We start from the raw sequence: 23,949 nt of genomic DNA, 5'->3' as shown, positions 1-23,949 counted from the left end.
TTCAGTTTGATGGTCTGTCAGCATAAATTCTAACATCTACTGTGTACAAGTGTCATTTGGGGGGGGGGTTAACACAATGCTCAATGCCTGGTGTTCAGCTGTAAAAGAGAAGTGCAGATAGCAAACATGATGTTTATTCGTTTAAACAAACAGCCTGAAGTGCAGTTGACTTTATTGGGGTAAATAACTTGCAGGGGAGGCAGCTTTATATGGAATTAATTGCAAACAAGTTGCCTGCTAATGGCCCGAAAAGGCCTTAATGGAAGTGTTCCATTAATACAACCAGTGCTGATGCCATCAGACAAATTTCCACTAAGTGTTGCCTCATGAAAATGATAACCTGCTAATCTATTATTAATAAGAATTAATGGTTTTCCCTCTGCCGCGTGTGTATCGATCCCTGATACTCTACACCGCAGAGTAATTCTCACCGGGCCCTGTGGCAGGCTTGGGAATACACTAATTGTTAGCCACACAAGTGCCATTTACGCAACTCTCCCTGCTGTCTCTGCATTTATTACAAGCTCTGAGGCCCCTGACAAGGATGAAAGAGAAAACCGTAAAGCTGCTCAGGAAGTATAGCAAACAGTTACGCTGCTCAGAACAGCAAAACACTGTCTTCAAAAAATATTTGAGTAAACCACTTTCCATTTTATCCAGTCTCTTAAACGCTCTGTTCTTGTGCTGAAATATGACCCTCATGAGTTTAGTCATCCGACCCAATTTCTTGTGCTGTCCTTGAGAAAGTTGTCTGCGGTACATTTACAGGTGTACCTGATTACCCTTCCCCAAAACCTTCAGATCTGTCTAGTGAGAATTAAAACACCTGTAGCAGTACGGGAACCCCCCCCCTACCTTTTTATCTCTCTAACGACCTCAGACCTCAGAAATACTGCTGCAGGTATTAGATTTACTGAGAGGAGCTGTTTAATCCCCCTACACAGAGCAATCAGCAGCCTCGGTACTGTCTAAAGCTGATATCTATGCAGATATTCACAATAGCCTGCCCTCACATTTACATTTCAAGTCAATCGAACACAGATATGCATGCATGTGATTATAAGAGAGAATACACCTGCTTTGTGTACACGCTACAGCATAATTGCTAAATGTGACAACTAACAGCTAGGGCTAGACTAAACTAGCACTTTGTATGACACTTTTGAATATTAGGCGTTAAAAGGGTTTGCATTAATTTCCCTAATAACCCTATGAGTTGTTTGATAATCATGACTTGTGTGTGTGGTAGCATACAAGAAACAACTTATTAGTCCCACAAAATAAGGCTTTCGCTTGTGTGGCCTGTTTTTCGCTTTGATTAACTTACTCCATTCATTAGTTGTAACATGAAAGCCTTTTTGCTCTACTAACAACTTTTTTTTTCACCACCACCACTACCAGGCATGCTGCTGTTGTGTACAGCATCATGTTTTGCATGTGGATCACTTTTTGATCTTTCTGATGCATTAATTTGGTAATTATAACCCCAACATTGAATGATTGACTTGTAATCCAGCTATGCTTATCTGCTTTGATTTTTATAACCCAGCTGAGGTGTTTACACAATAGCCTCAGTAATTAGAGCAGCGCATTCATCTTGTTAGCGCGAAAAAAAACAGAATGTGGTAAATTCGAGTCGATGACCTCAACCCTGAAATTGTGGCACCTTGCAACCAACACCGGGCCTGACAGGTGTGGCAGCACTTCCTACACATGCCAGCGAGGAGAGTGCACGCGTTAAAGCCTCGAGTGTCAACATCGGAGTTTTCAATGTGATGTATCAAAGCTGAGAAAAAGTGCAGCTCAAAGCTCGCAGTCACTGGCTGAGAGAAGGATTTGCATAGGTAGGTGTACGTGTTTTCCACCTCGTCCCTGCCATTGTGCTCATGTGACAAGTGCCTGACAGCCAGGAAAATGGGACACAGGCAGAAAAAAAAAAGGGTTGAGTCTGGATTTTGTCTCTCTAAGAAAAGAACTGACAAACCCAGCAGTTTGATATCATCACCCGCCAGTCATGGCAGAGTGATGGAGGAACTGTGCTCAGTCCAGAAATATATGCTTCTGCCCTTTCGAGTGTATTAGGGCAACTATTAACCTGCGATCGAATGCTCGGTGAGATCTGGATTAACGATGGACAGCTTCGAATGTTCCCCTTTTAGTCAAAGGTTAACTATCTACTACGTTTTTAAGAAGCTTAATACAGGAAAAGCTCAGCCAGGGCCAGTTTCCCCTTTTCTTCCACTTATCCTAAAAAATCCCTGTGATTTCTAAGGTCCAGTGGTTCCTTCACTTACATGTTTTTGGCATATACATGAGCTTACATCCTTTCATTTTGAGGCATTTGTCGAGAACTGTTTAATGCGGCCTGATCCTCCGTCTCAGCAACAGCGTGGAAAGCCCTCACAACTTAAACGGGGCCGCTATGGACAGATGTTAGCAGGAACTTTTGGAAGTCAGAACGCTGATAATCAGGTCTCGAGGATTCCAACTCGCCACCCGAGCACACACAGATGCATGCGCGGGCATACACTCTTATCAGGTTAGAATCATTAGCACGGCTCTCCTGCTGCTGCCTGCGTGTGTCACGGTCACATTCTGACGCTACCGAAAACGATTTAGTGCTGCGCGGTGGCGGTCCTCCCTGGGAGGACGAAAATACCATTCAAATGTCAGGTGGGTTTAGGTACTATGAAGGGGTCAAAGGTCACAGATGGATGTATGCTTGTGTCGGATTACGGTGTATCGCCAAGCACGCATAACTGCCTACTCACACACTACTCACACTGCACTACAGCACACTTCAGCCTGTCAGTGTTCTGTAAAATGCTGTGGATTTGATTGTGTTTTTGTCCTTGTTGGCTTATCGTCATTGTTCTTTTTTAAGCAAAGAACCATGTTATCTTTCATCTCTTTTGCTAACGTGACAGGTATTTGACAGTGACTTGCTCCCAAAAAAAAAAACAGGTCATAAAATGTATTATTTCAAGAGTAAACAACATCAGATTGATTCCTACAATATTCCTTTTAAAGCGGTGAGGAGACGGTATCTTCTCCCATGTGAAGTGTATAGAGCAGTATTAAGGTATTGACTTATGTTTGACTGATATATATATATATATATATATATATATATACGTATGTTTACTGGTGCAACTGCACTGTTATCTGTAAGGCCAACTGAAATCCTTTGTGACACCCAACCTTGTCAGATTGTACAAATATTGAGACAGCTGCTGGTACCTCCACCCATCTGCATTTGAATGTGTAAAATCATCCCACATTAACGTGTTACGTGTGCACGCGCACTTCTCTGCCTGCATGCTTTCGGTTCAGTTTATATTTTATTGTGCGTTGAAGAAAGCTCTTAAACAACGGCAGATGCCACCACCTCTCTCTCTCTCTCTCTCTCTCTCTCTCTCTCTCTCTCTCTCTCTCACCCTCTCACCAAGCGAGGGCAGAGGTAGACCAGGTGGACCTGGAGAGCATGCTCACTGAAGTCCTTATCCATATCAGAAAGATTCAAGGTACAATGTTATGTCCCCCTCCCCGCCACCTCCCCGTCTCCCACCAAAGTTATATTAGAACACATAAAACAGAAAGCAATGGTGGCAGCTACTGCTGGATTTTCCCCAGCGTGTCCTCGGAGGGAGAAGGCTGGCGTCTCCTCTGTGTATACAGCGTAATGATTCACCCTATTGTGCGCGTCTCCGCGGGGCCGTCTGCTCGTCACCACGGCGGTTTAGGTGTTCCCCCACCTCCCTCTTTAATGACTCTGGAGATGAAACACGAGCTGACGGAGCTGGTAATGAGGACATTGTGTCAGGCACGTCTGAGGCCGTAAATAAAGCATAGAGCGCGGCGGCTATAGCGTGGAGCTACGGTAGAATCATGTCAACTTAGACAGGCTGTCGCTGACACACACGTACACACACGTACACACTCCATTGTACTGCGCACAATGATGTTGGGTGTGGCGCTTGGTAAAAACACCCTGAAGGCAAACAGGGGAAGTCAATAGGTGTTCACCAAGGTAGTCCGTTGTGTTGTTGTAAACACAGTTTATGTAGGAAGTCACACTGAGGTTTCAGAATCACAACATATAGTAGCCTTGTTTAGATTTTAGGACATGCAACCAGTTTTAATGCCTCATAAAACAAAGATAGTTTGAATGCTAAAAAAACTGATAAACTCCCACAGTGTCTAATTTACCCGCATCTTGCTCTTCTTTCTGTCATTTTCTTTTGTTGAAGAGTAGGAGTCAGTCTGCTTATCTTGTTTTATCCTTTAATGCAGTCCCTCATGTTCAAGAGTTAGAACCGCAACTTCATTGTTTTCGCTTGACAAACTTTGCGGTTTCAAATGGCGTGTCAAAGCAGAGGCGAGGAATTGAACAGCATACAGTGACAGGCAGGCACACAAAGACTGGATGTTCCTCCCGTGACTGAGCTGCAGGTGTGCGAGGCAAACAGTGTGGGTTTTGTCGTTTTAGCCTTTGTGTGGAGAAAATGATACCCATAAATAACCAAGTTGCAGTAGGCACTAACATCACCTTCTTCTCTCCCCCTCCCTTCTGCTCTGCTCCTCCCCTGCCTCTCTCCCTCCCTCTTTTTTTTTATCACTTTCTGTCTCCCTCTACCCTCTTTGCTTCGGCTTCCTCAGGCGTGCCAAGTTTCGTCAAATCCCCAGAGGACCAGACGGGCATCTCGGGAGGAGTTGCGTCGTTTGTGTGCCTGGCCACCGGGGAGCCCAAACCCAGAATCACCTGGATGAAGAAAGGCAAGAAAGTCAGCTCCCAGCGCTTTGAGGTGAGCACTCACGCGTGACTCTCAGATCTGTGAACAGATCATACAACACCCACGTGTACACAACTACAACATAAATACACCTGGCACAAACACAACACACGTGATGTGAAATATTACAGGCGTGGGCTTCAGACTGCCTTTTCCAAACCTCTCTCATTAACACAGACACACCCACACACGCTTGCACACTCACAGCGTTTACACAGCGCACGCAATCAATTGCCCTATTATTGAGCATCACACCAACTCTTCTCTTCTGCAAGCGAGACCAGACAGGCCTCCCTTCTCTTTAATCTCCTTCCATCTTGATTTATACAGTCTTCTTCATCTCTTTCACACCCTCATCCTTCCCCCTCCTGTTTCTCAGCTCCACCGCTGCTAGCCATACACTCCCTTGATGTATTACTTGATGTATTTCCCCTCCTTCTTTTGAACCCATGCGAACAGAAGGAAGTGCCGTACGTGGGAACTCCCACTCTTTCGGACCAGTCTTTCCTCTGTAGCATAAGTAGTTGTTGGAGCCGGGGGTGCGATTATACTCCTGTTTGGTATTCCTTGATATGATGATATGCTGCTGTACACCACAGTGTTTTGGGATATCTTTTAATAATATCATTCTCTTTAAAGATCGAAGTGGTCTCTCTTTTGTATTTAAGAGGAAAGTTTGGCTTTTTTAGTGAGAACATATATGTTACATCTGAAAAAGTCTAAATTCTGCGCCACGACATGAAAATATGCTTTTAGAAACTGATAATGCTGCAGAAAACATTTATATATTGCAATAAAGTCCCTAAAAATACCATTACTGCCCTTTTGCTTTGCTGTGGCTCTCGTAGGTGATTGAGTTTGATGACGGCTCGGGCTCCGTACTGCGGATCCAGCCACTGCGCACACACAGAGACGAAGCCATTTACGAGTGCACAGCCACCAACATTGCTGGCGAGATCAACACCAGCGCCAAGCTTACAGTGCTTGAAGGTAAGATAAGTCTTTTTTTTTTCTCGCTTGGTTTCTTTCTCCATCTTACTTTTGCTGTTACTCTTTTCTCTCCCCCCTCCTCCCTTTGCTGCTGCTTCTGCTGCTTTTTAAAGCTTTCATTCCAATACATCCCAAAGCCAGTATGAGTGTTTAGCTTAATAATTCATACATAAACGTTTGCAAACGCTGAGGATTCCTGGTATTGGTGTCATGAGGGAGCAGATCTATCTTAATGTAATCTCCACATGGTCAGAGAAAAAATGCAAGGAATGCATTTTTAAATAAGATGGAATACAGTTAAGCAATTCAAAATGTGGGACCTGGAATCTAGTCACACCGTAAGAAATATTTACCATTTATTGGCTATAATACTATATTTAATTTGTCTCTTCATCTCAAGGAGTTAGTCAGTCCGAAAACAGCAAAGTAACCCCATAATTAATAAAACAATTATAAATTGCCTCATTAAAAGCCTTATAATGAAAAATCTAATATACGTGTACATGTCAGCGTTTCCCTGCTTATCCAGAGAACTTTAAGAAAAACGCTCTACATGAATATATAACGTTTTTTCGCTTGTCTACACTTAAAGAACTCCCCTCCATGCCTACAGGCTACTCTGACCTCCATGGACCTCTTTCCCCTCCTTGCCTATAGAGTTATGTATGCGATTTACGCACCGCTCCCTGCGCAGCCTTCCACATCACTGAGCTGTGAGCATGGATTTCCTCCTTAATTGATTGTAATTTTGCCATGTGGGTGCTAGTCACAGCAGGAGTTGATTTCATTAGAAACTTACAAGAAAAAAAGCTCCAGAGCTCGGCAGCTCGGCAGCCATTACACTGGCATTAAAGCAGACCCCCTCTCCTTCTAATGCGGCCTCTCCATCCCCCGTTTGAATCCCATCTTTCTTACACCCGCCCTTCCTTTTTCTTCTTCATCTGTCCACGCTGATTTGATGATATCATCGGCTTGCATAATCTTCCCGAAGGGACTTTTCTCCTGCGCAGAGAAAGCTCTTCTTTTGCACTGTATCGTGAGGAATGCTGCACAAACAAACTGCACTAACATCACATCAATGAAATGAGATCGTGACAGAGACGGCAACAGAGTCTTACTCAACGTTGAGCAACTGTTCTCACCAGCAGACGTGCTTTGCATGAAGTCATCTTCTCTCTCTGTGATCCCGTGCTGAGTGTTGTAGCTGCTCGACCCGGAGTCCAGTACGATTCAGACGCGTAGCTTATGATGCATGCTTTTATCTGTTGGGCTTTACTAGTGCATACATTTATAGCAGCATTAAAGCTGCATCAATCAATATTCTTTTTGATAATAATAAATCGAGGGACGGCATAAGAAAAGGTTTCCAGTGTTGATGATTCCGCTACCAGTCAACTCCTGAATTTGCACTTCTGTGCAGAGGTGAGCCACTGTGTAAGCTCATTGTTTTGGTCTGACAAACCAAAACAATGTAGGTTCATAAAAAAAAAGCTGTGGACAGCTGCTCTCAGCCCACAAGCTCAAGCAAGCCGGTTTCACGCTACGTGTTCCGAGTGAAGTGGCAGACAGCCAAAGTAAGCCAACGGCTTCTTGGTAGGTGAAGAGAGACGGATGTTTAATTTCAAACTCGGACTTTATTAGAACATTGCCAAGTTGTTTTGCATCTGCTGGAAGTAGCCTAAGGAATCTAATACAAAACATATGAGCTTATATATTATAATGGTTGTTGCTGTGATGTTGTTTCCACCTGTTGTCGTCCAAAAATATCTTCATACTGATTTTCTACTGTAAATAATTGGAATTTATGTAATGAGGTTGGACATATAGTTTACATTACAGTTGAATTATTGATGTATTAAAATACATCAAATTACAAATGGAGGAACATCTTTTGAATGTAATAAAGGAGTACACTCCTTAAATAAGTGGTTCTGCTTTTTGTTCCAACCTCTGAAGTAGTTCCTTGTTCTTCCAGAGGCTGGTAGAGAACAGAACCACACATCATATTTAATCAAAATAACCGCTCTGCTCCTCCAGCACCCCGAGGATGTGCTGGACAACTCTGAGCCTGTTCATACATGCACAGAAACCGCATCACCATACACACAGAATCATGAATATTCACTTACACAAGCACACACACACTTACGGAGCAATGCTGTCAGCTCGGCTCTATTTTTAGGCTATTGTTTGTAGCCGAGCGATACATCAAGTTCATATCAGCAGCAGTGCACAAGAAAACACTCGGGCAGCACCAAACAGACGGGGACTAATGATCCTCCTCCTTAATGGGGCGGTGGTGGCCTGGAGGTTGTAGCAGTCGGTGTCGCGTAAGAATGTCGCTGTTTGGAATCAATTGATTTAAAAAAATCTGGAGAAAGCGAAAAAAGAAACCAGCTGAGCTTTTTGTAAACTTTCAATGATTTCATTACAGTCATTGTGGTGCCCTTGAGCAAGGCACAGAAACAGTAAAGCTGCCCACTGACCAATAAGAGAAGAGTGTAGCTGTCCTGGGCAGAAAGCTCAAAGTTATGCGTTGCCTAAAAACATGTCAACCGTCCCTAAATAAAGGTTGAAAAAATGACTTCACAAGTATACACTTCCTGTTTTTGCATTCCAAAAGAAAAGCCGCACACTTCTCACATGTGACTTAAAGTACTACAGTGAGCACCCTCATCCGGAGAGGCAGTGAGAATGGTGAAGTCATTATACCACTAAGTCGATCTGGATTACAGGTATTAGCAGAGCAAAGGAAGGTCGAGCATTAATTATGATTCTTTCATATACTGGCTCTTTATTTTGTTATGCCAATCCTTCAAAATATGGATTATGACGGCCATGTCGGTGTAGCTTTACACGTGCTTTCACTTTGCTCATAGGTAGGCTGTATAATTAAAATACCACGGTTCAGAAGTGTATTATAACGTTTGGATCACTTGCTTGGGATATTTTTAGCCGAATACAATATTGTGTCAGTACTGCCAACTTCTCACTGAAGGTAACGCCAGCAGTCTTCAAGAATACCCTTCGAGGGATTTCGTTTTTGCATAGAAACACAAGTGTTGTGTCAAATTATTTTTCACTCACCATTTTAAGTTGACTTCACTGGCAGTTAATTCACTTTCTGAGTCAGTGACTGGGTCAAAGGCTGTCAAATAATGACAGAGATGAATGTTACCAGTTGTATAGTAATGAATATGCATGTCATCTGATTTTGGAGTTCTGTCCACTGTGGATGTTATGTCTGGAGTCTAACCAATGGCCCCGGCTGTATAGTTTAGCGTGCCACTCACCTGTTGGGAGTTGCAAAGGCATGTTTTCACACCAGAGCCGAAGTTAGGCTTTAGCACTTTTGCGGTCATGAGTCCCGAGTCACTCAGTAATTCTGTCACGCTGTAACAGCCCTGCTCTTTGTTCCTGGCGGTTCTCACGCCCCCGCCCGAGAGGTCACACCACTGAGACTTACACATGGGCGCAAAGTCAGCTCAGCCATCCTTCATTGTGTGTGTGTGTGTGTGAGAGAGACATATACATACAGCGGGAGGAACGGAGTTGTATTCTCTTATTGTTGTCACACTGTCGGAAGTCAAAATCGGAAGATCCTTGGCTGTAATCATCTTTTTCTCACTGTGATGTTTTGAATAATGGCCGACATGCAAAATTACTTTCCAAAAGTACCATCCTGCCTAGACTGCGTGTGCGTGAGAGAGAGCAAGTCAGTCAGTTATGTGCCGGTCCGACTTTGTATGGGTAAATAACAACGCTGAGACAAGGGGGGGAGGTGTGTTTGACAGTCTCTCATTCCCAAATTCTCATCCCCTCCTTCCTTTAGTTTCTGCCTTATTGTCTCTATAACTGTCTCTGTTCTCTCTCTGTATCTGTATAATATAGTGGACAGTGTGGCTTTGAAGCTGTGGGGTAGTATAAAGAGATGACCAGAGGGAACAATGACTCATTACTTGGGTAACGATGCCGAATGTTTTGACCTTGAGCGCCCCTCTTGAATGGAAGTGCCTCAGTGAATGTTCAGGTAAATGGTGCTTGTCTCGCTGATGTATGAAATAAACTACTGCGGGCCAGAGAAGACACCTCAGCTCTCAACATCAGCCTTAAATGCAGCGTGCTGCCACTTCTCCACGTCGAGGCAATCTTTCATATTTTCAGAGCTGTTAGCATTTGATGAGCATGTCAAATGTAAAATGCAATGACTCAGATCAGGAAATGACAAAGGTGGTGTCAAAACCATTCCTTGACATTAACGGTGATGATAAAACTGATGAGGCTCTGTGGGGCAATGAATAGAGGGACTGTTTTCAAAATTGGAACCTTTTTCCAAAACCAGAGCCAAATTCTTGAGCAAAATCCTTAAAGGGACATGTTTTAATCGGCTTCTATCAGCAACATGGGAATTGCAACATTGACAAGTCCTGGGAAAAGCCTGCAGCGACCGACTCGTAGCATATAAATAATAATGCATATTTTACAAATCAGCCGTATACTTGGTAAGGCCATTCAACACAAACATCCAACAGCAGGTCACATATCACAAAGACAAATCCTTGTAAAAACATTTCCGTTGATGGTGTGAGAATAAAATGGCTCGCATTTCTGTTTGCATTAGTTCTGTATTTCCAAAACAAAAAGCTTAAAGCCGGGAATCTTATCTCCAGCCAAAGTGGTTGCATTCATTTGTATTAATCAAATGTCATATCAAGCCGTGGGAAAGTGGAAGTCGTCACCCTTATCTGCTCGCCCTCTAATTTTCAATAGTTTCAGCAAAATTCCTCTCCAATAAAAAGTTAAAACCAGCATTAAAATGTCAAGCGGGTATCTGCGGAGCTGCATGCGAGTCGAGAACGTTCCTTAAGCGTGAGCAGACGCTCGGGTATATTCTTTTGATTTTTCTGCTGTGCTGGATTCTCTTGTCCTTTGGGAGACAGCGGGACCTGTCTGTGGGAAAGAAACGGTATCAGATCAAAAGTCCCATCATTACCGCAAAACTCAGCCGTCAGAGCGAGAATTAGAAAGGTTGTCCTTCAGGCCAGCTGCGCACCTTTTTTTGAAGTTCCCCGGCAGTGCGTTTCTCAACACAAAATGTCGAAAAAAAAATAATGTTTTGTAAAGGTCAAATGAGAAATATGCAAGCGTTCAAAGCTTCTCCACTGGAGAAAAAAATAGCTGCTTGCTTGGTGAAAACATGCCACACATCGAACTCTGGAGTGATACAGCTCCTTGTAATATTAATAGCACTTTTGATTATGAGTCCATGTTATGCCTCTCTAATTTTAAGATTGGGATTATAATTATACAGCAGTGTTGAAAACCAGTCGGTTTCTGCACACAGTTCAAAACGTTTCAGAATGGAATTAGTGCAGTGTCCCAGCTTCACTGTGTTCGATGTATTTAGTGGCCCTGTGTTTGGTGACAGTAAACAAATTACTGCCTCACTGGTTAGAAAAAGGCCTTTATTTGCTTGGCATGCATTATAGTCCCCTGTGCAGAGGCAAGAAATGACTGCGACACAATGCCAGTAATAAATATCTCAGGAGCCAAGCAAGTGCGGACAACAAACCTGACTGGATGAACAGCATAGAAATCGCATTGCGCCTCTTCCCAGGCAAGATAAATACAGAAGCTATATCGGAATGATTTAATACCGAGCCCCGCTTCTCCGACAACTTAATCCTCTCCTTCGCGCTATTCAAATCATCCACAATGACCAAAATAAGGTCTGTTGTGTAACTGCTATTCCTATTACTTTTCACCCTCTCTCGGATTCTCTTTGTGAATGCTGGTTGGTTTCTGTAATGTTCAAGCTGCAATTGTAATAGCTGTCTCCTCACGTTGTGGAAGAAAGTAAGTGGTCAGTTCATGTCTGCAGGTTGTTGATCAGGATGATGCAGGGTGTGAAAGTTTGCGTTTACTTTCAAGTGGAACAGGTTTGACTTCTGTCTTCGGGGCAGGGCTGTTATTTGTCATAACATGCTGCATGAATACAGAAGCACAAACTTGCACGCACACTAAACCGCTTAGGGACACACACACGCGCGCGTGTACACGTATACAGCGAACTTCAGGTGTACCCCCCCCCCCCCTACTGTATTTCTGAGCTCCATTGTGTCGGTCTGTGTCACAGATTTAATTTCTCATACCATCTGCTGGCTGGAGGCCCAGCGTCGTAGATCATATCCAGCCTGACAGATACAAACTGCATCTGTCTATGCATGCTTCTCCCAAGGACTCACACAATATGGCAGAGTGGAATCACCCTCCTGGCCACCCAATCTGCAACCTCACATCCCCACTTTCAAGGACTTGGGCATTTGAAGGGGGGGGGGGGCAGATAGCACTTGTATTGTTCGCGTTCATTTACCACACCAGAATGCACAGATAATTTAAAAAAGACTACATACATACACTTGTTTTCAGCCGTAAAAACCTAATCAATAATATAAAAATGACTTTTTAACCAATCAAGCATTTGTTCTGTGCAGAGGAATGCAGGTGAGTGGTTTGTTGAGATTTCGGGGCTTTAATTAGAAGCAACTTTGCTGGAATGTCCTTGAACGGGACACTAACTCTCTAATCTCTGCCAGCTTGTTGTATTTCTGACCTTCTGCTAGTCTTTCTGTGTGTGATCAATAAATTATCATTAAAAAAATATTAAAAACAACGGGGAAGCAGATTTCCAAAAAGATGTACACCTTAATAATTGTTTATTATCATTATCAGACATTATCTTCTGTTTTAGGTTAAACTATTTAATATGAATGGGGTGTGATCAATAGATAGATCGATTTTTTTGTTACTAGCCAAACTTACGCCGGTTAAGATCCGTCCCGTGTTTGACACCGGACTAAAGTTTCCGTCTTCTATGTAGCCGAGACATCTGGATGGAGCCGCTCTTGCTTTGAGGCAACATTTTAATCATTTGTACTTGTCCATCAATTGGTCAATGCTTTTGGCGAGCTGTGTCTGTAAAGACCGCAGCGTCTGGTTTGTCTGCGGTGTCAGTGCTGATCATGTCTATTGCCTGAAGGGAGAGAGGGAGAGAGAAAGAGGTCAATGAGTTAAAATAACATTTAAAAAGTGGTTGGTAGAACTAAGAGAGCCCGACCTGTAGTTGTGTAGGGATAACTTCAAAATGTAAGAGTCTATGTGTTTTTGTGTTTTTGTTTTTCTGCAATGGTGGTGAATTAGAGCGGCTCTTTCAAAGTGACTTGACCGTTACAGCTTTGCCTGCCTCCCACCACTTTCTGAATTGTTCAAAGCGTGTAATTTGGTATTAAAACCTCTAAACACATCTGCAGCCTGAGCGGATTTACATTCCTCTAATTTATCCCATAACTTCAACCACTCTGGCGAAACTCAACATCCTGAAAGGTGTTAAGGAAATGCTGGGACGTACTTATCCCATGTTAAGAGGGCCAGTGGTGTTCAAAGAATGTTGCAAAGTGTCAGAGCTTCTCACTTTTATCGCAAAGAACACGTTTGTTTAAACTCTAAGAAACAAAAATTGCTGAATGAATGTAGATGAAGTATCATCTGCTGCATTGATGATGATGTCAACTCTTTTCAATGAGGAACTAATGATGTGTAGTCAAAGTTATCTTTGTTGTCTCTTGTGTAAAGTCCCAAACACAGGGTGGGTGGACAATAACACCTGTGTGAAATAGATCCCGGTGGAGAAAAAGAACAGCTCACAGGTTTTGTTGCATGGTTGTTCCGGTTGATGTGTCCGTTGTTGCTTCTGCTGTCATTTTATTCAGAGCAGAGCTGCAACCTGTCACTGTTTAAAAATGGGAAGTCATGGCTACTGTCGATCGTCAGGACATGTAGAAGTCCTTATCTGGATTTTGTCTCGGGGCTTCAGAAGATATTGGAGATGTGACAAGACATGCGTGTCCTTTGATGTCTGCGCATCGTCTGGAACAGACAGGAATATCTGTCAATTTACATCTGCTGTTAAATATCTGCCACAAACAGCTGAAACAGGCTTTCATTATTCAATTACAGATTTCACTGAAGACCTGTTTGTGAGAGCAGGACCGATGTGATTATCAATAGATGTTTCACCATGCGTGGATCGTATACAGAGTGGCGCTCTGCTTCCTCCATTAGAGTGTTACGGGCAGTTTTTCCCGGGATTGATTCCTTTCTGTGTTCGTCCCCACGTTTGCATACACTTGCTGGTGATTATCTGAGCCCTGGCGGTTCTTTATTGGTTTCACTCTGAACCAGACAAGAGGCCAGCAGGGAGAGACAGTCGAGCATCAAAATGTGAAGATCCAATATTATTTTTCCAGAAATGTATGCAGCCTCACCGAATGAACCCATCGGGCGATGGAAACTGTCACTCACAAATGTGCTCCCGAATCAAATTGATATTTGACGGGTCAAACGCATACTTGCACCTGAGCACTCAGTGCCTGCAGACAGTTACAGTTTAAGTTTGTATCGAATCAATTCCTTCATTACTTCATGATGTTTTTCTTCCTTTAGCTAAAAGTGTTTTATGCCTCGCCGTGGTTCAACCTCCCCCCTCCCACCCTTGTAACTGTTCTGCATTTTTTGTAATCCAACAGTTGTTAATAGGTCTATCACATTTAATTCCCTCCTCACCGCACAGGAAAACCATAACAATGTAAATCAGCCTGAAATGACAAATTTCAATAAAAAATGCACAGAACTCGGTAGAAGAAATTACTTTTGTGGTAGACCCAAGAGTACAATAACATTTGATTTAATAGATTTCTAACAATTGCTTCATATCATTAGCCCTAGCTTGTAGTGTATTGCATATTGCTTTGGTTGTATAGAAGATTGTCATGAATCATCCGAAAAGATTAGACAACACACCAGGAAAAGCAGAAATCCCGGAAGACAATTAATCTAAATTAAATAGTTTTATCAGAAAGCCCTGCCAATTGATTTACAACTATGGTCATTTCAGGCCACAGCAGTTGATGGTGTTGTGTTGATGCGCATTCATTATTAATAACGTTTCCAATGTGCTCCCCACCCTTAGTACAACACATCATCTCAAAAATGACCATGGTAACACATCACTGATACTATTTGTTGTTCGACTTTTTATTATTGTTATATTTGCCGCATGGTATTGCTGCACAAGTTTCTGTCTCTGAATGGGAATAATAAAGTAAAAACAACACACAGTGCTCACAAGAAAAAACCCCGTCTGACATTCTTTTATTTGTTAACAATGACGGCCTGGGTCTAAACCCCAGCAGGTAAAGAGCAAGGTCCACCTTAAAGCGCCGCAGGCCAGTGAGCAAACGGCTCCCCAAGCCCTGGCTGGCTATGGATGGATGGGCCCACTGCATGTCAGGGGGGTTCTAATACCTACACTCAATGAGCTGGCTAATGGGAGTCCTTTCACCCTGACCCCTTTTTTCCTCACACATTTACCCACCAGGCCCCCTTGGCTTACCCACTGGGCCATAGAAGGCTGTGGAGAACAGCTTGTCTCACTATCAGCCTTCTAGCTTGGACTTAAGCTTGACATTTTCCTCATGTTTAAGAGGCATCGTCCCATTTTCTCTAAGCTGCTGAGCTGTGTTTTTCTTTTTCCAAGGTTGTAGTTGATCGGTCTGCTTACAGCTGTCAAAGGCACTGTTGATTTTGCATGTATTACATCAGCATCAATATTTTTGACCTCTTTTTTGTTTTTGCAAGGGGAGGTTGACTGAGCTTGCATTCTTGGATTCAGAACTGCCCCCCTTAACACTCACAGTGTGAGGGCATGTTCACCAAGTAGTTTGATGCACTTACTTGTTCCTCTCATATTTGATGGAATTGTGGTGAGGTTAGAACCAAGATTGTACCTATCGGAATAAAAAAAAAATGAATGGTCATTGAAATATAAGCCTTAGATATTTGGTTTTACTTTTAACCTGATAATATGTAGATCTCCTAAAACAGTCACAGCTGCAAGCTAATTCACTACAACCACAGAACAGCAGCAGCCACCAGCGTCATGTTTCTCTGACCTCTTTGTTGACCAGCTCAGATGACATTATTGTATTTGCCTCTTTTGAGTTGAGCAGTTAATAGGTCACGCCACAGTGTGATATTTCTGAACACCCATCAGTTCTGCAAACCACAACAAAGTTGAAGCGGTCGACGTTGACTCACAGGGCTCTGTGTGTTGTTCATTATCTCAGACCGGGAGAATAAGTAAAGGCTGTCACAGGAGGCCAGTCAGTGAGGATTTAATTAACAGAACCTGCCACATTCCACTACATCCACTGCCATTCTCAGAACTCATAAAAGCCATCCCTGTCTGCTGTAATTACACTAAACAAGTCACAATAAAGCTCTGCCGATGATTCATTTGAGTTGTGGAGAGGATCAATTAATTCATTTATTTGCAAACCGCCATTCTGCTTCCTTTTGTAGACCGATTTCATTAACCGTCACGCTTCCTGATTTTTGGTCCTGTCCTTGTTCTCCCCCCCCCCCCCCGAGACACCTGGAGGAATAGCCTGTCTTATTAGCCACATCGTATTACCACAGACATTTACCATGACTTCTTGGGTTTTCCATGTTGGAGGCAGTGTCATTAAAACGCGTAGTAAACCACAAACTGTGTACTCCGTAATACTATAATCTGAAAGGTCTTTAATCAAACTCCTGTTGGTATGACCACAAGGCAAGAAGTAGAGCTGTAATCTCGAAAGGAAAGCCTACAGCTGTGCTACTCATACAGCGTAGTTAATGGAGGATGTGATTCTGTGCAGCAGTGCTTGTCCCACAAGGTGACTTGGTCAGCATAACCGTGTGAATTCAGAAGACCACCCTCGGGTTGCAGTAATGTTCGGAGGCCACGGTTATGTACTAACTGGTGCGCCGCAGCATAAATAGCAGAGGTAGGGCATCTGGCAGGGCTGTAGATCATACTGACAACAGTGCAAGTATGATATCAGATAGGAGAAAAAGGGAGAAATAGAGATGAATAGGAAAGTGGAGAGAGGGAGATGATAAAAAGGGAGGGAGGGAAGGAAGGAAAGAAAGGAGTTTGGGGGGAAGTAGATGACTGTTATTGATTATCTGCCTGTAGGTGAGGAAGTAAGGCCAAATGTTCTGCTCTGCCAGACAAAAAAGTGTATTATTTCAAAGGTCATGGCATGCATTAGAGTCTTTTTTACTCCAAGTACACTCGGATAAACAGCAGGATAACCGCGCCGTGACGCAAACCACCAGCATGTAGCACCGAGAGCGCTAACAACGGCATTAACCGTGCTTTTGTTATGGCTGTGTTTCTGTCACGGTCTGTTGCATGCAGGTGTGTCTGTGCGTGCGATTCATTCATCCAACATTTGTTTGGTGCACTACTATCTCCATAGCAACTGCCATAACACCTGGTCAAAGAGATAGCGTGCCAGAGACAACAGGCATGGCAAGACGTTAAGACGTATTTCAATGCTCATTTCAGTGGACATTGTACATTTGTACTTTAATTTTTAAATTTTTTTACCATTTTCATGTCATTACAACAGTATTACATCAATGGCCTCTGCAGTGGGAGCTCTGCCTGCTAGTATTTCTCTGAAGAGCAGGGGGGTCCTGCTTACATGCCCTTCATGGCAGAACATGTGAGAAAACTCCTTGCCCTCCGATGTTTTGCGAGTCAAAAGCACAGAGGCAATTACATGAATACCAGTCGAGTGCGTCTGCCTTATTCTGTGGGCCTTATTAGTCGCTGCCTGAATGTCACAGGATTTCAGAGAGAAACACCTGCAAGTACTACTATACTTAATCAGACACATACACGGTGAGAGTTGACCGAAACACAGGAAATGTTAATTAGCAATAGCTGAAATGATGTATTCTTGCCGCAAATGGAAAGGCTGTTATCTCGAGATGTTTTTTTTTTTTCCATTATCACTGTCCAACAGAGTGTGATACCACCACCACTACCTTTGTGTTCCTCATGCATCCATCCATCACCGTTTTTCCCTGGAAGGTCGTGGGGAGCTGGAGCCGGTCTCGGCTGACATTGGGGCCAGAGGTGGGCTACACTCTGGACAGGATGCCAGTCAATCACAGGGCCGACACATAGACACACCTACAGCGACTCACAGCCCGTAGGCGTGTCATGTATTGTGAAGCCCACAAAGGCACGGAGGAACATGCAGGCTCCAGACAGAGAGCATGTCGGCAGGTCTGAACCCAGAAACAGTGCACCACTGTGCAGCTGGTCGTGAATCAAATGCACTTTTGTTTTGTTTTTTACATTTTCCAAATGAAGTTACTGAATGTTTTGAGCATCATTAGCGATCCAATTATTCATAGAGCTCTTTCAGTTGAACTGTTTGCTCTCCGTTTGCACCTCCTGCTGCCTCTGACACGCCTCACACACTTCTGCGTCTCTCTGCACATGCAAATGTCTGTCTCAACGATGTTCTTGGCTAGAAACCGCTGCAGGCCATGTGCTTTGTTTCTGCACTCTGGCTCGTCTGCTTTTCACTGCCATGTTGACTCAAGACCAGCTGAGACGCAGACAACACTTATTGTACTATATTTACTTTTCCTCACAGGTTGGGCTAGCAGAAAGGTGAATAAAAAGGGCTTTATCGTGTAAACACAGGAAACACTGAGACTGTAATCTTAGTAGTTTTCCAACAAATATAACCTCTTTCAAACATTTACAGTAGCCATCAGTTAAGAGCTTAATGCTACACATTCCCACACACAGGCAATTGAAAATACCCAAATGGCCGACATAGAAGCCCTTTTTTCTACCTATAAAGACAGTGCACTGATGTATGTTTGAAAGGGTAGATTTTAGAGCAGTAATATTTCATGAGGCAAGTGGCTGTGTTGCTGTCACTGTGGTCCTTTGGTTCGCACCATCAAAGGAGACATCACCTTTAATTGTTGTCATCCATCACTTGGCAAAAGGCACACGTGGAGATCATAAGGCCTTTTATTTTCTTGCTCGAATTGAGATCAGCGCAGACGTATAAGCTGAGGAACTTAAGAAAGGCTCGCTCTATCACCTTCAGTTTTGATGGCGCACGTTGCTGAATTAGATTAATTATTGATACAGAATGAGGCACGGTGGTTTGGGCAGCTTGCAAGTATGTGCACAACTCCTGTTCCATGTTGTAGCAGTGTTTTTGCATGACTACTCCTCGCCGTATGTTTCATGACTGCATGTTTTCTGAAGGGACTTTAGTCTGGTGTAACTCTCCCTTAAAACATTCATAGCAGCACATGAGAGTGTAAGTAGGAAGGAGACTAGGACATACTGAAAAGGAAATGAGGCAGGAGCAGCACTGTTGTATCCTGTGCCACTGTGTCAGGACTCCCCTGTTAAGGAGGAACTGGGGTGTCTGGAGTGTTTCCCCCCATTGAGATGAGTATGTTTGGGTTGAGGGAAAAACGCTAGCTGATGTTAGTGTGGGATTGAGCTCCAGCAGCCTCCCAGTGGGACGGGAGGACAGGGACGGGTCTCTTTCAGCAGGGCTCTGATTAGACCCATCGCCCTAGCTGCCACGCTCCACTCACACTTGTAATTGGAGCTGGCAGGAGGTTGGCATGCACCCCTCCCCCCTGCCCCCTGTCTTTTCTCCCCCGCTCCCCTCTCTTTACTTTATTTCCTCCCTCCTCTGTCATCTGAATCTTACCTCACCTGCCTGTGGCGGTTACTGCAGCAGAGGCACACCTCCTTACACAGTAGTTCATGATTACTGCATCATGTTTTCTTAATTTCACTAATTACCGTATTTGTAATTTTCTCTTTACAAATGATATTGCTAATCTTTCCCAATGCCTTTTGTGTATAGGCAAGGCCCCCACTGCTATCCTAATTGAGTATGCTCCAGAAAACCACAGAAAACCTTCCCCTCCTGCCCTCCTTCCCACCGTACTGCTATAACCACTGTAAACAAGTTCATCTGCTGAGCTGCTCCATTTGCAGTACGCCTCTGTGCGTGATAAACAACTGTTGAAGAAACAAAGTTCCTTGTTTTTCACATCATGACGGAACCAGTTCATGCGTACCTGGATTTACATCTGACGCATATCAGCCTCTGGCCTCTCTCATTCCAACAAATCCAACAACTGCATCACAATGAATACTGCTGCTCTAAGACAGATTGGACTACTACAATATATAATATCAGCAGCAGTACAATGATTTGGATAACAGGGTTTTCTTTTGTTTTTTTCATCAATGTATGGGAAACACTGCGTACTTTCCACTTGTTAGGTTTGCATACAAGCAGAATGAATAATGGAGTTGACATTGGAATTTCTAAGCCTCCCTGAAGGCAATATGTTGTCCGCCGTCCGTCTGCACGTACGTGCACACGTCCATCCGTACCATTTTTAGCTTTACTCCCTGGTATGGCAAGACACTTCTTTCTGTGGGAAATTTTACAAATCTTGAAGTTGCTGCAGGTATATTTTGGATGAAATAGAACAAATCTTTGGAAGTTCACCTTAAAATATGATATGACAGTCTTCTCAATCCTCCTCAGTACTATCCCTAGGGGAACTGCTTGGTGTGATTGACAGGACCAGTGTCATGCCTCATTGAATCGATTGGTTTCCACCATATAGTTACGTTGTACTCGACCTAGAGGGAAGCTTCATCATCTTCTGGCTGAGTGGTGGAGGGATTTCGGGGGGGCCCAACCATGTGTTACATGTACAATAGGAACACACGGACATTTGGAATCAGTGTATTGAAGTCTGTCGACCAGACATCACCATGCTTGATTAAAGATCAACCAACAACCGGAAATCTATTGAGATTTTTAATACGTTACCACACAACTACTCTCAATCGATGCATTTACAAATGTATACATGAGTATATTGAGTGTAGTGAAGTCACAAGGTTACACAGAGCCCATAATGACAACACAGACCGACAGAGTCTTATGGAGCAATGTTCATTTAGCCAGTTAAAAGCTGATGAGTGAAAGTGACTCTCGACTCGGATTGTGGGCGGAAGAGAATTTCTTAGTTTTGGGGCAGTGATAGAGAAGGCCCTGTTCCTATAACACCTAGTCCTGGATCTCGGGTCAGACATTTAAAAGACATTTAATACCTTATGAACACACATCAAGATTTTAAATTCAACTCTGTAGCTAACAGGCAGGCAGCCTCTGTAAGGAGGCAAGGACAATAGCAAATGAGTATTATTTAGTCCATCTTTGTCCACCAAACTGTCCATTTTAAATGTTTGTTTCTTCTAAATAAACCCTCATTTAGAAAATGACTGCAGCTTCAGCTTCATGCTGCGTATCTACAAATGTACATCCCTCCCCTACCTTTTCCCCTCTCTGTCTCTCTGAAGGTTAGAGAGAGCAAACCACAAAGGAACACCGGGTGCTACTGTTACCGGTATTCATGCAATGACAAATTGTACAGTATTATTTCAATGTGCTGTAGTTGTCTGTTTTGTAGAGGTATCCCGATTTCGGTTGGGATGTCTGAGAACAAATCCTCTATCGTTAGACAGGAAGTAAGCCTCACCACAAAGAGCAGAGGCCATGCAGAGATCTGTCAATTACATCTGAATTTGAGACGATCCAGGCTACAAGCCAAACACGAGGGTGAAAGCAGGAACAACTGCTCTTCCGGGGATCAGAATAAAGTACAACACCCATGCACCTATTCATGCTCCGGCAATATAAGTTTACATATGGATTTCTGACACAGACAAGCTAAGTGAAGTGGAAAAATCCTATTCAGTGCCTCCCTTCGGCTCCATCTTAACTTAGACGGCCTTCTTGCTAATGTCATCTTAGAGACAATCAAAACATATGCCCATGTTATTAATGTCTGCTTAAAAGGGTCGACCAATTGCGCCAATAATACTTTGAGTGGAGTAAATGTAGTTCAACGGTGCATTTGGAGAATCACTTCTTGCCACCGCATGCCTATAGTTTGGGTATTCCTACAAAGAGGGATTGTACTGCGTATTGTTCTTGTCACAGCTGATGACTGATATGAGACAACCTTGTACCTATTGTCACACAGCTCACAGTGGACAGTGTAACACAAGGTATTTGTTACGTGTCTGAGTCTAGAGTGAACAATAAACTGTTCATGTCTTAATTAATTAGGGAAGTTTGCAGAAAATGCTCTCTGTCTCTGTCTCTTTCTCTCTCTCTCTCTCTCTCTCGCTCTCTCTCTCTCTCTCAGTCGTACATGCACACTTTTGCAATCACAGTCTTACATGGTTGACCAGTCCGGGGCAGTAGTTTGAGATTAAATACCGTGCGCCAAGACGCCTTGTTTTTGTTCTCCTCACCTATCATAACACAAATTCTCTGGAGCACATTGTAATAATTAGTTTATTTTTTAGTGCACCATTCACTTTTACTTTGTGACACGGTGATCCTGTTCTGGACACTATGTCCTCAACTTCCCTATAAAGCCAAATCTCTTGTCTGGTATTCATTTTCATCCCTGCAGACCAACAATCGTTTGCTTAGTGTTAACCTGCTGTTAGATATCTTCTCATGGTGAACCAAAGACGAGAGTAACAATCATTAGCGCTGTTGGAAGGATTCCATTTTAGCACTTTGGCCCTAGGGAGACATCTACATATGAGGGGAAAAGATAAAAGAGATTACAAGTTTAAGAGCAAGCTGATAATAAGACCTCTCGTGGGCCATCGTGTTTCCTCTTTATTAACGCTGTCCAGAGGTTAAATTAGGGTTTATTAGGAGGGCAGGTGGAAGTGGGTCTGATTCAGGATCTGCAGCACAATTAGGCCATGCCAGTTACAGTTTAATATTTCATCAAAGACACAAAACGTGGATACGTTTATTGTTCTTATTTTGTTAATCCTATGATGCGACGTCAGTATATATTTGAGAACAGCCTTTCACCTTAGAGGAACAAATTGTGCTTTAAGGATTTTACTTTAGGTGTTGTCATGGATATGCTGTTACATTCATTATGATGAGTTGGATTATTCAAATAGGTTTGTTTAGCTTGCTAAGCCTAAGGCGGATCATTTATGCATGGGTGCCCAAAGACAGATTGCAATCCTTCCTCTGTCTAAACCTGAGACTCCCTATGCCGGGTAATACGCCTGCTATGATAATCAATCAGAGCTATTTCTACTCAACCAAATTTGAAATCCAAATCATACCAGATTTTCAATTCCGCTGTAGTATATTCTGCTCTTGCACGAATTGTGTGTGTGTGTGTGCATGTGTTCTTTCTGATTACGGTTTGGCCTGTAACACCTGAAATGTATTTGCCCTCTTTCATTCTCTTCTCTTTCCTTGCCAGCTCAACAGCTTTGATGCACTCAATGCCTCTCGCAGCAATTGGGAGCTCTATACTCTGTCAGAATGTTTTTGTAAACACGTTTTTCCTCCTGTTGTTTTTTTCCCCACCTAATTTATTGCTCCGTGTGGCTTTGAATATACTAAGAATTTGCTTATGCAAATTTACAGAGAACCAAGTCCCCCATGGCTTCCCCACCATCGATATGGGTCCCCAGCTGAAGGTGGTTGAAAAGACCAGAACTGCCACCATGCTGTGTGCTGCCAGCGGAAACCCGGACCCAGAGATAACATGGTTCAAGGACATGCTTCCTGTGGACATCAGCAGCAGCAACGGACGCATTAAACAGCTTCGTTCAGGTACAATTGCATTTTATGTGATTTCATTTCTTCAAGGTATTACTCTACATGACATACTGATAATGTAAATGTAGCAAAGGCAAGAGACATGAGGATGTGAAAACACAAAAGGCCTTCGGTGTCATGTAGGACTTCATACATTCTCTTTCATCACAAAGGACAGGAAAGTTTTACTCAAAGTTTGTCACCTTGACTGGTTAGCTGAGTTCTTACTCCTCACAGCTGCAGCCACTTATAAAGTTACACAGAAGTCGGAATAAAGTTCCCGCAATTTTTGACAGTGATGCGTAACCGTCCAAAGTTCAGAAAGAGAATTTTCCCCATATTAAATAATCCTTAATCCCCTTTTAAACATGCAGCTGGGTGACAGTGAGGCCAGCCGATGATGCATTAGCATGGATTCAAACTTTGCAAAAAATAAAATATGTATGAGGCGCTCTTTGTTCACAGTAGCAGTCCACTTGATAAATAAACAGTGCTTGCCTGACCTGGATCAGATGGGAAAGGTGCAAGGTGGAAAGATTAGT

At 43.2% G+C, this 23,949-nt stretch overlaps 1 protein-coding gene across 26 annotated transcripts in view; it reads left to right on the top strand.

Moving 5' to 3' along the window:
• The window catches only part of ptprfb (protein tyrosine phosphatase receptor type Fb), a 151,660-nt gene that overhangs the window by 59,196 nt on the left and 68,515 nt on the right, over positions 1 to 23,949 (top strand). For all 26 annotated transcript variants that reach the window (XM_031865068.1, XM_031865070.1, XM_031865067.1 and 23 more), the window contains 3 exons: positions 4,660 to 4,805; positions 5,642 to 5,783; positions 23,234 to 23,422. In XM_031865068.1, coding sequence (XP_031720928.1) covers positions 4,660 to 4,805; positions 5,642 to 5,783; positions 23,234 to 23,422 — 477 coding nt within the window. The remainder of the gene's footprint in view (positions 1 to 4,659; positions 4,806 to 5,641; positions 5,784 to 23,233; positions 23,423 to 23,949) is intronic.

The sequence above is a fragment of the Anarrhichthys ocellatus genome, unplaced genomic scaffold, assembly GCF_004355925.1.
Source record: "Anarrhichthys ocellatus isolate YVR2014 unplaced genomic scaffold, GSC_Weel_1.0 scaffold32, whole genome shotgun sequence".
Taxonomy (NCBI): Eukaryota; Metazoa; Chordata; class Actinopteri; order Perciformes; family Anarhichadidae; genus Anarrhichthys; species Anarrhichthys ocellatus.
The sequence above is the reverse complement of the archived record's forward strand: the minus strand, read 5'-3'. Positions and strand labels throughout refer to the sequence as shown.